Source organism: Podarcis muralis, chromosome 16 (assembly GCF_964188315.1).
Source record: "Podarcis muralis chromosome 16, rPodMur119.hap1.1, whole genome shotgun sequence".
NCBI lineage: Eukaryota > Metazoa > Chordata > Lepidosauria > Squamata > Lacertidae > Podarcis > Podarcis muralis.
In genome coordinates, this window is record NC_135670.1 from 16960461 (window position 1) to 16974034 (window position 13574).

At 45.4% G+C, this 13574-nt stretch overlaps 1 protein-coding gene across 1 annotated transcript in view; it reads left to right on the forward strand.

Annotated features, from left to right (window-relative positions):
- ITGA10 (integrin subunit alpha 10) overlaps positions 1 to 13574 on the forward strand; it is a 55121-nt gene that overhangs the window by 38108 nt on the left and 3439 nt on the right. Inside the window, exons 15-27 of the mRNA XM_028710249.2 lie at positions 816 to 946; positions 1420 to 1586; positions 2384 to 2526; positions 2762 to 2872; positions 3367 to 3452; positions 3716 to 3857; positions 4597 to 4689; positions 5026 to 5102; positions 6032 to 6121; positions 7769 to 7853; positions 8596 to 8709; positions 9371 to 9472; positions 10801 to 10914. Of these exons, the coding sequence (XP_028566082.2) occupies positions 816 to 946; positions 1420 to 1586; positions 2384 to 2526; positions 2762 to 2872; positions 3367 to 3452; positions 3716 to 3857; positions 4597 to 4689; positions 5026 to 5102; positions 6032 to 6121; positions 7769 to 7853; positions 8596 to 8709; positions 9371 to 9472; positions 10801 to 10914 (1455 nt within the window). The remainder of the gene's footprint in view (positions 1 to 815; positions 947 to 1419; positions 1587 to 2383; positions 2527 to 2761; positions 2873 to 3366; positions 3453 to 3715; positions 3858 to 4596; positions 4690 to 5025; positions 5103 to 6031; positions 6122 to 7768; positions 7854 to 8595; positions 8710 to 9370; positions 9473 to 10800; positions 10915 to 13574) is intronic.

A 13574-nucleotide genomic window follows, 5' to 3' on the forward strand; every position in this document is an offset into this window, starting at 1 on the left:
AAGGGAGAGGGCTCTTGAGTTCGGGTCCCGCTTGATGGTTTCCCATTGGGGCATCTGGTTGCTCACTGTGAGAACAAGTTGCTGGACTGGACGGGGTCTCCTTTGGCCTGTTCCAGCAGGCTCTTATGTTCTTAAGTACATTTGGAACAACTGCAGTGAGGGCTCTTACAGAGCAGCCTCACTGATTAAAACCAAACACCCCACATTCTCCCCCCCCCCCTTTTTCTTTTTGGATTTGCATTTTATTTATTTGTTAACATTCTTATATTACATTGGTAAACGTTGTCATATTACATTACAGGACTTACTATAATGTAATTTCCAACATGTATACAAAAATTATATACAAATTTTATATACCAAGAAATAAAATTAAACAAAAAAAGAGAAAGAACAAAGAGAAAAAACAAAAACAATCCCCCCAAAATCATATACATACCAACACACTAGACTTCCTGTCTTTCCCATTGTATATTCCTTTTTTACAAATGAATGTACTCTTATTATTGTATATTTCTTTACATATTATCTAATACATTCCTATATCAATATGTGCTCTTAGTCTCATTTCTCAACTCAGTCTCACTCCAGTGTCAATCACATGCTAGCATAGATAGCTAACCTTTACTGTATTTTTGAACATATATTTTATATCTATCCCACTTTTCCATAAATTTTTGTTTTGAATTGCCTCTCAGGGTATTTGTTAACTGCGCCATTTCAGCAACTTCTTGTAGCTTGTAATGCCAGTCCGTTATTGTCGTGGCTTCACACATTCTGTGTGTCTTCAGCTTTTGATTTGCTCTTTCCAACAGCGCATCGAGTCGGCCGGCCTCCGCCAAGGCCTCCGCTACTTTGGCCGCAGCTTGGATGGGCAAATAGATTTGGATGGGGATGGCCTGGTGGACCTTGCCGTTGGAGCTCAGGGCGCTGCGGTAGTCTTGAGGTGAGGGGAGCTGGAAGGTGGGAGGGAATGAAAGCTGCACCCGGGCAGAGGGAACATCAAGGTCATTGAAGTGAACTTCAAGGCCAGTAGGAATCTGAACACTGGTCTCTCCTCAGGGACTAGTCTGATACTCTAACCGCTGCACCACGCTGCCTCTCAAAGCAGTGTCATACCACTTTAAACAATCACGGTTTCCCCAAAGGAAAGCTGTTGAAAGATCCATATTCCCCTTCCGGAGCGACAGTTCCCCGAGTGGTTTAGCAATCAATCCCTTTTGACAGGGAACTCTGGGAATTATAGCTCTGTGAGTGGAATAAGGGGTCTCCTAATAACTCCCAGGATTCTTTGGAGGGAGCCATGACTGTTTAAAGTGATACGATATTGCTTCAGACGTATAGCGCAGACCTTAGGCCCAACCTTGGGATTTTTTATTTATTTAACAATATCATTTTCCTTCTTGCTGAGGGGGGCAGGTCAAGGAGGATTGTGCAAGTCAACACTTCGGTCACTGCTAACCCTCCGTCCATCAATGTGATTCAGAAGAACTGCCAGAGGAACAGAAAGGAGTCTCTTTGTGTGACGGCAAACATCTGCTTCAGGGTGTCTTCCCGGTCTCTGGGCCCGAGGGACAGCCACTTCAGTGAGTAGCGCCCTCTTGGCAGGCGAGTTGTTAGGGGTTGGCAGGATCTTCTCCACGGTGTCCTCTGGACTGTTTCTGGGCAGTTAATGCATTTGGAGAAAACTTGAATTGGAGTGTTATCTGGGTTGCAAGGCAGGGTCTTAATTTGGGGACGGAATAACTAAATATAAGGTAACTTTTAACTAGAGATTATTTACAGGATAATGAATGGGGGCAATGGAAGGGAAATTGATTTGCAAACAGGATCAGTTGGAAAATTAACTGGGGGTAAATTAATTAACGGGAAGCTGATTGGGGGCAGGGGGCAAATTTGTTGAAGAATTTATCCGGGGGGATATGGATGAGAAATCAGGCAGCTTGCCTTCTGTGATACTTTAAATCTAAACTCGTGTTTGTGCCTGTAGGCCTGTGCCCCTAATCCAGGCATAGGCAAACTCGGCCCTCCTGGTGTTTTGGGACTACAACTCCCATCATCCCTAGCTAACAGGACCAGTGGTCAGGGATGATGGGAATTGTAGTCCCAAAAAACATCAGGAGGACCGAGTTTGCCTATGCCTGCCCTAATCTTAAACTACCTTGCAACACCTCTGGGCCAGCTCTTGAGGAGCCTTGCGATTGGCTGTTGGCTGATCACATGACTGAAACCAGGCATCACCAGCCTAGGACCCTCCATAAGTTTCTGCATGCAGCTCCCACCAGCCCCAGCCCCCATGGCCAATGCCCGAGGAGGATGGGAAATGTAGTCCAAGGTTAGCAAAGGCTGGCTTTGCTTGACTCCACTCACTGCTTGGCCCTAGGTATAAAGTACAACGTCTCCCTGGATGACAGAAAATTTGGGGCTAGGGCCGTCTTCGATGGCAACTCCCAAAAGCTGCTGCAGAAGAGGACCCGGGCCACTGTGGGCAGGACAACCTGCTCGGCGGTCCGTTTCCACGTGATTGTGAGTACATTACAAGGGTGGGTGGGTCAGTTCTGACTCCGACTGATGCAGAGAGAGACCCCATGGGTCATCTAGTTCAAACCCCTGCAATGCGGGAACAATGCTCAAATATTCCAACCTCTGCTTAAAAACCACCAAGGTGCATGGTGTTCTCCTGTTTTAATCTCAGCAATGCTGTGAATCTTTATCAGGCCTGCTATCTAAAGACAAACCTGGATTTGTTTATCCTTTGCAGGACACCTCTGATTACCTGAGGCCGGTTGCAGTCCTGGTGAAGTTCGCACTGAATGATGCTGAGCCAGGCCCTGTGCTGGACGATAAATCACCCACCAGTGTTAAGAAATTGGTGAGTAGCACATGCACAGATGCTCCATTACCAACTGCCCATGCCATTCTGCACATCAAACCAAACCATCTTTGCTGCATGTCCTACAAGACCTGCTTTCTGCTTTGCTAACATGGGGGTCAAGATTTCATTTTGGAGATACTTAATTCTTGCTATTACTGCTATTATTATTTTTGTATTGTTACGGTTAGACCTTATTATGACCTACATGGTATTTGTGTAATTTTATTGTATAGTTACTGAAATGAATTTTTAAAAGGACTGGTTTATCTAATGCATATATGGCTGCTTTTAGAAACAGAGGAGCATTCCCCCTTTATGTACCTTGCTTGAGAACTATATAGTTGTGTAACCTATTCATATAAGTTTATCTGTTTTTGAATCATGATTAATTCATAATACAATATAAAATAAAAATAAATTAATCAATTAATAATATTGTGGAGAGGGGTTTGCATCACACAGAATCACCCTGCCTCTTGCTTTCTCTTTAGATCCCCTTCTTTAAGGATTGTGGTGAAGACGACGAGTGTATAACAGATCTGGTGTTGCGAGCTCAGATGGACATCACAGGATCCAGGTAGGAATTAGAGTGAAAGGTCCCTCTCTCGCTACATCAGGCCAAGCAAGTAGTTCATCACCTTAGTTCATCAGCCACTTGCTAGTCCTCCTGGCCCAGGACCCTGTCAATCCAGTTCCTCCGTAACAGGTGGCAGGAGATCTGTTGCTGATGATAACCAGCTTGAGAGAATCATTTGATTGGGAGGCTGGGCAGAAGTCAAGACTCCTGCCCTCCTCACCTTTTGCAAGGCAGGCGTTTGCCATCTCCTCTTCTCGTTCCAGGCAGAAGCCGCACGTGATCCGCAAAGGGAAGCGGAAAGTCTTGGTGGACGTCCTGCTGGAGAACAAGCAGGAGAACGCCTACAATGCCAGCCTGTGGCTCTGGTTTTCCAGAAACCTCCACTTTTCCAGCCTCGTGCTCAAGGTAAAGCAGAGGCCCTGTTCCCGACTGGCGTTCCGCTGTGGTCAAAAGTGGTGGGCTGGAAGCAGAACAAAATGATCGCTAGGATACTGAGGGTCACCCTCTGGCCAGGGACGATGCTGGCTCTAGGAGGACTGAGAGTTGCCATAGCATTCTGGAAAGAGAGGCTGTCACATCTCTGAGGCTTAAATGTCATGGTGCCAACCTGAAAACTCCTGTGTGAATCATGCAGATGTGCATATTTTCACATTGTTTATTCTGCTTCTTCATTTCTTCTTATGGGGGGGCCGGGGCGGGGGGACTTGAGCTCCAGAAATTCAGCAGCTCCCCTCACTTCTGAGATTGCACCAAGGATTCAAGCTTTGTCTTTGCAGCCAACGGTGTTTTGTCACAATCACACGGTCTATGTGCGTGTTTTCTTTTTTATATAAAAAAGCAGAGATTATGCAACTGTTTACCAAATCCTGCAGGTTTTCTGTAGCCCGGAAGGTATACAACCTGGCCTCCGCAGCCCAAGGCTCTTTAAACACCTGTGTGATAAGCAGAAGTTGAATGGGCACAGTTTTCTCTAGCACAGAGGTGTAGCAACACTACGCGCTGGATCTCTGCCTCCTGTGAACCTTTCTGAAAGCTCTTGCCAGGAAAGCAAAAGGTGGAAACTCAAGTTGAGGAGGCTGGATCCCATTCCATGTGCTTGATGGTTCTCTCCTTTTGCAGCTTTGCTCTCTCCTTCCTTCCACAGGGGGAGAACTCAGTGAAGGTGGAATGCACCTCCCCGTCTTCCCAAACCCGAGCTTGCCGTGTGGGCTACCCTGTCTTCAGGTCCTTAGCAAAGGTGAGAGAGAAGGAGCAGCTCTTCAGGATCCCCTCGGAGCGGGGCTCCTTGGAACATTTCCTAGGTGAACAGTATTCCATTTTATCACGTAGGAAAAATAAAATAAAAGACAGCTAAAGGAAGATGTGGGCTGTGTACTCGCTATACACTTCAAGCACATGACTGCCTCCAAAGCATCTTAGGAACTGTAGTTTACCTCCCGTGGAGCTACAATTCCCAGCACTCTTAACAAACTACAATTCCTAGAGTTCATTGAGGGAAGCCAATGTGGTACGGAGTTTATGAATGGTGTAGAAAAAGCAGATGCAGAAATGTCCCCCCCCCTCTCTTTCACAGGTAGCCTTTGTCCTGGAGTTTGAATTCAGCTGCTCCACCCTTCTGAACAAAGCACAGGTGAAGCTCACAGCCAGCAGGTGAGAACCAGGGAAAAGTCAGAAAGAAGGCCATCTATCTATCTATCTATCTATCTATCTATCTATCTATCTATCTATCATCTATCTATCTATCTATCATCTATCTATCTATCATCTATCTATCTATCATCTATCTATCTATCATCTATCTAACCACCTCTTCAGCTTTGTATTTATTTTTGATTCAGATTTGTCATGGCTAATGACTAGTACAATAAAGTTGTACCTTGGTTCTCAAACTTAATCCGTTCTGGGAGTCCGTACGACTCCTGGAACCTTTCGACAACCAAGGCGTGGCTTCTGATTGGCTGTAGGAGGCTTTCTGCACTCAATCGGAAGCCATTCAGATGTTCAGCTTCCCAAAAAACGTTTTCAAACCGAAACACTCACTTCTGAGTTTGTGGCGTTCAGGAGCCAAAATGTCCAAGTACAAAGGCGTTCAAGAACCAAGGTACGACTATAAAGTTATTTGGCTTTGCATTTGACCAACTAGAAGTTGTGTCGAGGAGGGTGGCCCTCAAAATCAAGGGCCTCAAAACTGAGCCTAATGAGGAATGATTGAGGAAGTTGTGGATGCTTAGGTTGCAGAAGAGAAGACTAAGAGCTGATAGGACAGCCATGTTTAAATATCTGAAAGGCTGCCACATGGGAGATGGGGCAAGCTTGTTTTCTGCTGCTGCAGAGGACTAATGAGTTCAAATTACAAGAGATTCTGACTAAACAGTAAGAATACCTTTCTGACAGGACAGCTGCTCGACAGTGGAATGGACTACCTCAGGAGGTGGTGGACTCTCCTTCACTGGATGTTTTTAAACAGAATTTGGATTGCCTTCTTTAACTGAGACTCCTGCAGCACGGGGGTTGGACTTGATGACGCTTTGGGTCCCTACCAGCCCAACAATTCTATGATTCTATTATCTTTCCTGCAGTGACAGCCATGAATTGAATGAGACCCTGACCGACAACATGGCACAGCCCCTTGCCTATATCCGTTATGAGCCCGACCTTTTGCTGACCAGGTGAGGACCTTTGTGTAGAGTGAGCTGCATGCAGGTTGGATAAGAGGATGGAGCCCCCTCCTTGCAAGGTGTCCCTGGCAGGATGATTCAGCTCCCCCAGGGTGGAGAGTAAACCAAATGTGAAGACCATCATCACTTGGCTAATTCAGTCCAATGGCTACTTTTTATCTCTGTTGATATTAGAGGCTCTGGTTCCTCAAGCAGGGATGCTTTCAGTTCTGACGCAACTCCCCAGTAGGACTACCCTGGCCTGTCTTAATACTTAGATTACCCTTCTAACTGTTGGCTGGCAAGGAAAAAAATAGGCGCGTAAAGGAGAATTCCTTGGATGGCAAAATCCAAGTTTGGGGCAAGTACTCTTTTGTGAGAGAACCGCTGCACAGATGTAAAATCACAAGATATGCAGCACAGTAAAGTGTGGAAATATATAGGCTGTTTATTTAAAGGTCTAATATGCCCTCCTAAGTTCCAAAACTCCCCTCTTCCTTTAGCATAGAAAAAGACCACATGTTTGGTAAGTTAACAATGGTTTACTTACAAACTCTTCAAAGGTCAGATTCATGTGTTTTCCCATACAGCGTTGAGAAAACACAGGCAGCAAAACTTCAGAAGGTTAGTTTCAAAGTGGTGAAAGTCCCTAAATTATTTGTATAGGAACACAAGGGTGGCTTGCAGAAAGCCATGAGTTCTGGGCTGGGAGCCACCAGCTCCTCTTTACACATAGGAGTTCGCATGGTAGACTTAGGGAAATAGTAGACTTGACTTCCTTCCTCTCAAGGTGGAGTGACTTAGCTAAGCCTGGCAGAACAGCTTACCCTACGGCATAAACCCCTTCATGCATTAATTAGACTTAAGCATTTTGCTTATATGAGACTGGTTATCCGACACTAATTTATCCTACATTACTTACCTTAGATGGGTGAGCTGAACTTGACAAGCTTTTGAGTTTCATTAGCTCTAAACATCCCACAGCACTTATTGTCATTACGGGTGGTCTGAATAGGAGGATTGGTGATGACATCTCTAGCCCACCCATTTTCATAATATATAGATTGGGAAGATCTATTCCTTTTGGAAGATCCTATCCAGGGATAGCTGCCTGAACCACCAAGGGATATTGGAATGGATATGGAGTTTGGGAAGAAATGAAGTAACAATTGATCAACATGGCCTACCTTCTGGGGCAGGGCGGGGGAAACGGGTGCTATTAAAGGATGTCAATTTATAAATACTGTATTTAATTTATTTATACCATTTAAATCCCACTTTTTTCTTCATGGAGCTCAAGGTGGCTCACATGGTTTCTCCCTCTCCTCATTTAATCCCCACAACAACCCTTTGAGGTAGATTAGCCTGAGAGTACCTGGCCCAAACATCACCCATGGCTGAGTGGGGATTCGAACCCTGGTCTCCCAGTTCCTAGTCTGACACTCTTAAGTGCTACATCACCATAGGAGATGGGACTAGGTGGAAGGTATATGGATTTTCTTCTTCAGGCAACAAAAGGCCTTGGGTCATCTCTGTAGAGTGTGCAGTAAGCAAACAATCTGGGTTATTTGCAAGGGTTGCCGTGGAGAAATTGGAAACTGCGGCCTACACAATCTAGAACTGACCTAGCTTATTTTCTATGGTTCTTCTCTCCCTCAGCGAGTCTACCCTGAACCGCTACGAGGTGCATCCTGTTGGGACATTTCCAAGCGGTATGAGCCCTGAGTTCAGGACTACCGTCAAGGTAAACAAGGAGTTGGGACAGGGTTTGTACATCAGCAGTAACACAGGGAAGGGTGGCCAATTTTCTCTCCAGCAGGGCTCCTCTGCAGAATATCACGCTTTATCTTTAGCGGCATTAGTAAGGCAGCGGCGAACCTGTGCCTGGGCTGGACCACCTCAGATCGCAGGTAGCGGCTCCTCTATGTAAAGTATACAAGCATATCTCTGTGTAGAAGTCTAGCTTACTAGGGGGCCCAAGTCTCGAAGCTTAATTCAGACTGCAGGACTCACATGACTAAATGCTTCTCCAGCAGACCCAGGCAAATTGGGGTACCAATGCTTTAAGATAAGGGCTGGCCCTCCAGAAGCTTTTGAGCTCCCATTCCCACCAGCATGGCCAATGGTCAGGGACGATCAGAGCCCAATAACAGTCAGAAGGCCACAGGCTCCCCTCTCTTTCTTTTTGGCACCTGGTTCCACAGACACACCTGTTGACTTATTACTGTGACCATCTTTCTTCTCACCACTGCAATGCCTAATAGAAAAAGAAGAAAAGCAACTGGCAAAGGCACTGTTCACTCCTGTGGGTTCAGAGAGCGAGTTTATAGCTCTTGCCCAATCAGATTTTCAAAGTTCAACTTAGAGAAATCCACAGTTTCAGATTCTGGTTTCCAAAAATGGTGATCCTACATGATTATTTTTTTTAAAAAAAGCTTTGTGCAGTTTTTTGCTTCATCTATTGGACATTCTTCTCATCCTTGTAGGTGCAAAACCTCGGCTGCTATGCGGTGGAGAATCTCTCCCTTGTCATGGACCTGCCTGCCACAGCCTATCAGAACAGTGAATTCCTCTCCGTCACACGCATCATTGCAGATAACGTGAGTCACTAGGCCTTCACCTGTATAAGTGCTTTGGGGCCTCTGTTCTTGCTGTCATTTGGGGTCTTAGGGGGAAATTCCAAATGACACTTTCCTGTTCATGGGGCAGCAAGTTATCTTGCACAGCCCTGGCAATGCACCATGTATGACATCGGGACAGATTCGGCCTAGAAGGCTGCTGTTGCTGATCTGCGCAGTTTCAAAATCTGCAATCTGGTTTAGAGTGAACACCTACTATCTTGCGGGCAAAGGATGTTCTTGTGCTTGGCATTGGGGCATCTGGTTGGATTGCTTACAGCCACTGTGAGAGCAGGATGCTGGACTAGATAGGCCCCCTTTGGCCTGATCCAGTGACCAGACTCTCCCTATGCTCCTGGCTCACAAGGTCCTCTTATACAAGTCATTAGATCTAAAGACAGTGTTCACGATGAGTTCCGGCACCTCTTTTTCTAGAAAAATAGCACTGCTGCTGGGTGTTGTTTAGGACATCTTAATGCCAAAAGAGATGAGAGAGAGCGCGCAAAATGGGAGGGGCCAAACATGAATAAGGGGAGGGAAGGAAATCCATTCCTGTTCAGAGACCTGGGTGACTGCTGCAGGTCCTCAAGGAAAAGCTTAGAAGGACCCCTCACACATATTGATGTCCCTTTCCATTTTCCAGGTGACCTGCACCATGCAAAATTTGACAGAGGCCTCTCAAAATGCAGCTGGTGGTGTGATGATCCCTGTTCATCCGGAAGAACTTGTGCATGTAGAGAAACTGGTGAGTGCTCTGTTAGCAGACCTTGCAGCTTGGGTGAATTTGAGTGAAGTAATCACTTACAGTTTCTGGAGTTTAAAGGCTTTATTCATGCAGGAACTATGTACAGGATGAGTGGAGATGAGAGAGAAAATAACAGATATCTTGCCTGGAGAGAATAGCAAACAAAATGGCTCAGCTTCTATGGGTAAAGTTAACATAGACATAAAAACTAAAAACAAGTGCTGGCCAGATTGCAACACAAAGAGTGCCCTCATGTGGTTTAAAGTAACTCAAGAGAAGGAGATGTATTTGCCTTATTCCAACTTTCCCTCCTTTGGCTTCCTCACTGTGACTCAGGCAGCTTCAAGACTGGCTGTCTCTATCATAACCCAACTGTTGCTTTTCCATTGCAAGCATTTTAGTGCAAACTAAAAGGTCAGTTAAAATTGTTTTAACACAATTTAAAATGGTACCATCCAGAAAGGTAAATAGGGAGAGTCCCAAGTGGATATATTTCCCCCCATTTTATGTTGCACCCATGATTGCAGAGTGTGTACACTAATTTTTATTTGTTTGTTTGTTTGTTTAGATTTCCTAAGAACCATTCACCCGCTTGATTGTTTTTTTAAAAAACCTCCATAGCGATTTAGAAAGAAAATAAAGCAATACAATTATTAGTAAAAAGAGTTAACAGCATATATTTAGAAACATTCAAAATATAAAATAAAATCAGCAATAAACTGAAACAGATTAAAACTCCTAAACCTACCACATGCACACCATGTTCCCAATGAAAACCACCCCATAACCAACCCATTTGGGCCTGGTGAAAGGGGGGGGGCTGCCCAACCCCTTCACTTCATAATGTTATTTGGATTATTGAAGCCCAAGAGTAGAGTTGATCTTCCAGTTGCCGGCTTAAAGGAGGACAGCAAGGATTGGGTGCTACTAATGGGGTGCTAGCCAGGGTTGTGCAGTGCTTACGGTGTTGGACTAGTAACTGGGAGATCAAGGTTCAAATCCCCACTCAGCCATGAGGCTCCCTGGGTAACTCGGAACACAGTCACTGCCTCTCACCCTATCGTACCTCACAGGGTTGCTGTGGGGATTAGATGAGGAGGGCTGGAGAACATTGATCTCCTTGGAGGAAAAAAGGCGGGGCTTAAATATGCAACATGTAATTATATAAATAATGCACCCACATCTGGAAACAGCCTAGATTGTGAAGCGGGGTGGGGAAGGTTGGGAAAAGGTACAGAAAATGCCTAGAATTCTGCCCATGCTTTGATTGGGTCTTGGGTGGAACGAGCAGAGGCAAAGAAAGGGCTGAGGTCTCTTTTTCCTGCCAGAATTGCACCAACGCCAGATGCCAAGTGGTGAAGTGTGAGCTGCCGCACATCGAGAGGAACGCGGAAGTCTCCATCCACCTGCTGAGAGCAGTTCACAATGAGTTTTTCAGGAGGGTGAGCGCAGACTTTGTGTCCTCTCTCATGCATGCACCCTTGAGTTCCTGCTTAAGAGGGTCTTATATGCCCTTGGCTGGTAGCATGGGAAAATCTGGACTGAATGTGTTTGTGTGCGTAGGTAGGTAGGTAGGTACGTAGGTATAGAATCATAGAATCATAGAATCATAGAATCATAGAGTTGGAAGAGACCACAAGGGCCATCGAGTCCAACCCCCTGCCAAGCAGGAAACACCATCAGAGCACTCCTGACATATGGTTGTCAAGCCTCTGCTTAAAGACCTCCAAAGAAGGAGACTCCACCACACTCCTTGGCAGCAAATTCCACTGTCGAACAGCTCTTACTGTCAGGAAGTTCTTCCTAATGTTTAGGTGGAATCTTCTTTCTTGTAGTTTGGATCCATTGCTCCGTGTCCGCTTCTCTGGAGCAGCAGAAAACAGCCTTTCTCCCTCCTCTATGTGACATCCTTTTATATATTTGTACATGGCTATCATATCACCCCGTAACCTCCTCTTCTCCAGGCTAAACATGCCCAGCTCCCTTAGCCGTTCCTCATAAGGCATCGTTTCCAGGCCTTTGACCATTTTGGTTGCCCTCCTCTGGACACGTTCGAGTTTGTCAGTGTCCTTCTTGAACTGTGGTGCCCAGAACTGGACACAGTACTCCAGGTGAGGTCTGACCAGAGCAGAATACAGTGGCACTATTACTTCCCTTGATCTAGATGCTATACTCCTATTGATGAGGCCCAGAATTGCATTGGCTTTTTTAGCTGCCGCGTCACATTGTTGGCTCATGTCAAGTTTGTGGTCAACCAAGACTCCTAGATCCTTTTCACATGTACTGCTCTCAAGCCAGGTGTCCCCCATCTTGTATTTGTGCCTCTCATTTTTTTTGCCCAAGTGCAATACTTTACATTTCTCCCTGTTAAAATTCATCTTGTTTGTTTTGGCCCAGTTCTCTAATCTGTCAAGGTCGTTTTGAAGTGTGATCCTATCCTCTGGGGTGTTAGTCACCCCTCCCAGTTTGGTGTCATCTGCAAATTTGATCAGGATGCCCTTGAGTCCATCATCCAAGTCGTTGATAAATATGTTGAATAAGACCGGGCCCAAGACAGAACCCTGTGGCACCCCACTAGTCACTCTTCTCCAGGATGAAGAGGAACCATTGATGAGCACCCTTTGGGTTCGGTCAGTCAGCCAGTTACAAATCCACTGAGTGGTAGCATAGTCAAGACCGCATTTTACCAGCTTCTTTACAAGAATATCATGGGGCACCTTGTCAAATGCCTTGCTGAAATCAAGGTAGACTACATCCACTGCGTTCCCTTCATCTACCAGGCTTGTAATTCTGTCAAAAAACGAGATCAGGTTAGTCTGACATGACTTATTTTTCAGAAATCCATGCTGACTATTGGTGATCACAGCATTCCTTTCTAGGTGCTCACAGACTGTTTGCTTAATGATCTGCTCCAGAATCTTCCCTGGTATTGATGTCAGACTGACTGGGCGGTAATTATTTGGGTCCTCTCTTTCCCCCTTTTTGAAAATAGGGACAACATTTGCCCTCCTCCAGTCTGCGGGGACTTCGCCTGTTCTCCAGGAATTCTCAAAGATGACTGCCAGTGGTTCTGAAATCACATCTGCCAGTTCTTTTAATACTCTTGGATGCAGTTCATCTGGCCCTGGAGACTTGAATACATCTAGACTAGCCAAGTATTCTTGTACTATCTCCTTAGTTATTCTGGGTTGTGTTTCCTCTGCTGAATCATTTGCTCCAAATTCTTCAGGTCTGGCATTGTTTTCTTTATCGGAGAAGACTGAGGCAAAGAAAGCATTGAGGAGTTCAGCCCTTTCTGTGTCCCCTGTTTGCATTTCACCATCTTCTCCTCTGAGTGACCCCACGGTTTCTTTGTTCTTCCTTTTGCTACAAACATACCCATAAAAGCCTTTTTTGTTGCTTTTAACCTCTCTAGCAAGCCTGAGTTCATTTTGTGCTTTAGCTTTTCTGACTTTGTGTCTACACGTGCTGGCTATTTGTTTGAATTCCTCTTTGGTGGTTTCCCCCCTTTTCCATTTTTTGTACACATCCTTTTTTAATCTTAACTCAGTTAAAAGTTCTTTAGATAGCCACCCTGGCTTCTTTAGGCACCTTCCATGTTTCCGTCTCATTGGTATTGCCTGAAGTTGTGCTTTTACTATCTCCCTCTTAACAAACTCCCAGCCATCTTGAACTCCCTTTCCTTTTAGTATTACTGTCCATGGGATCTCACCCAGCACTTCCCTAAGCTTTATGAAGTCGGCTTTCTTAAAGTCGAGAAATTGAGTCCTAGTATGCTTGGCTGCTCCTTTCCGCTGTATAGTAAACTTCAGAAGAGCATGATCACTCGCACCTAATGATCCTTCCACTTCTACCCCACTAACCAGGTCATCAACATTGGTTAGGACCAGATCTAAAATGGCTGTTCCTCTTGTTGCTTCTCCCACTTTCTGGACAATGAAGTTGTCTGCAAGGGCAGTGAGGAATCTGTTTGACCTTATGCTCTTGGCTGAGTTTGACATCCAACAAATATCAGGGTAATTGAAGTCCCCCATTACTACTATCTCCCTTCCTTTTGCATGCTTGGCCATCTGTTCCAGGAAGGCATCATCTATGTCCTCCG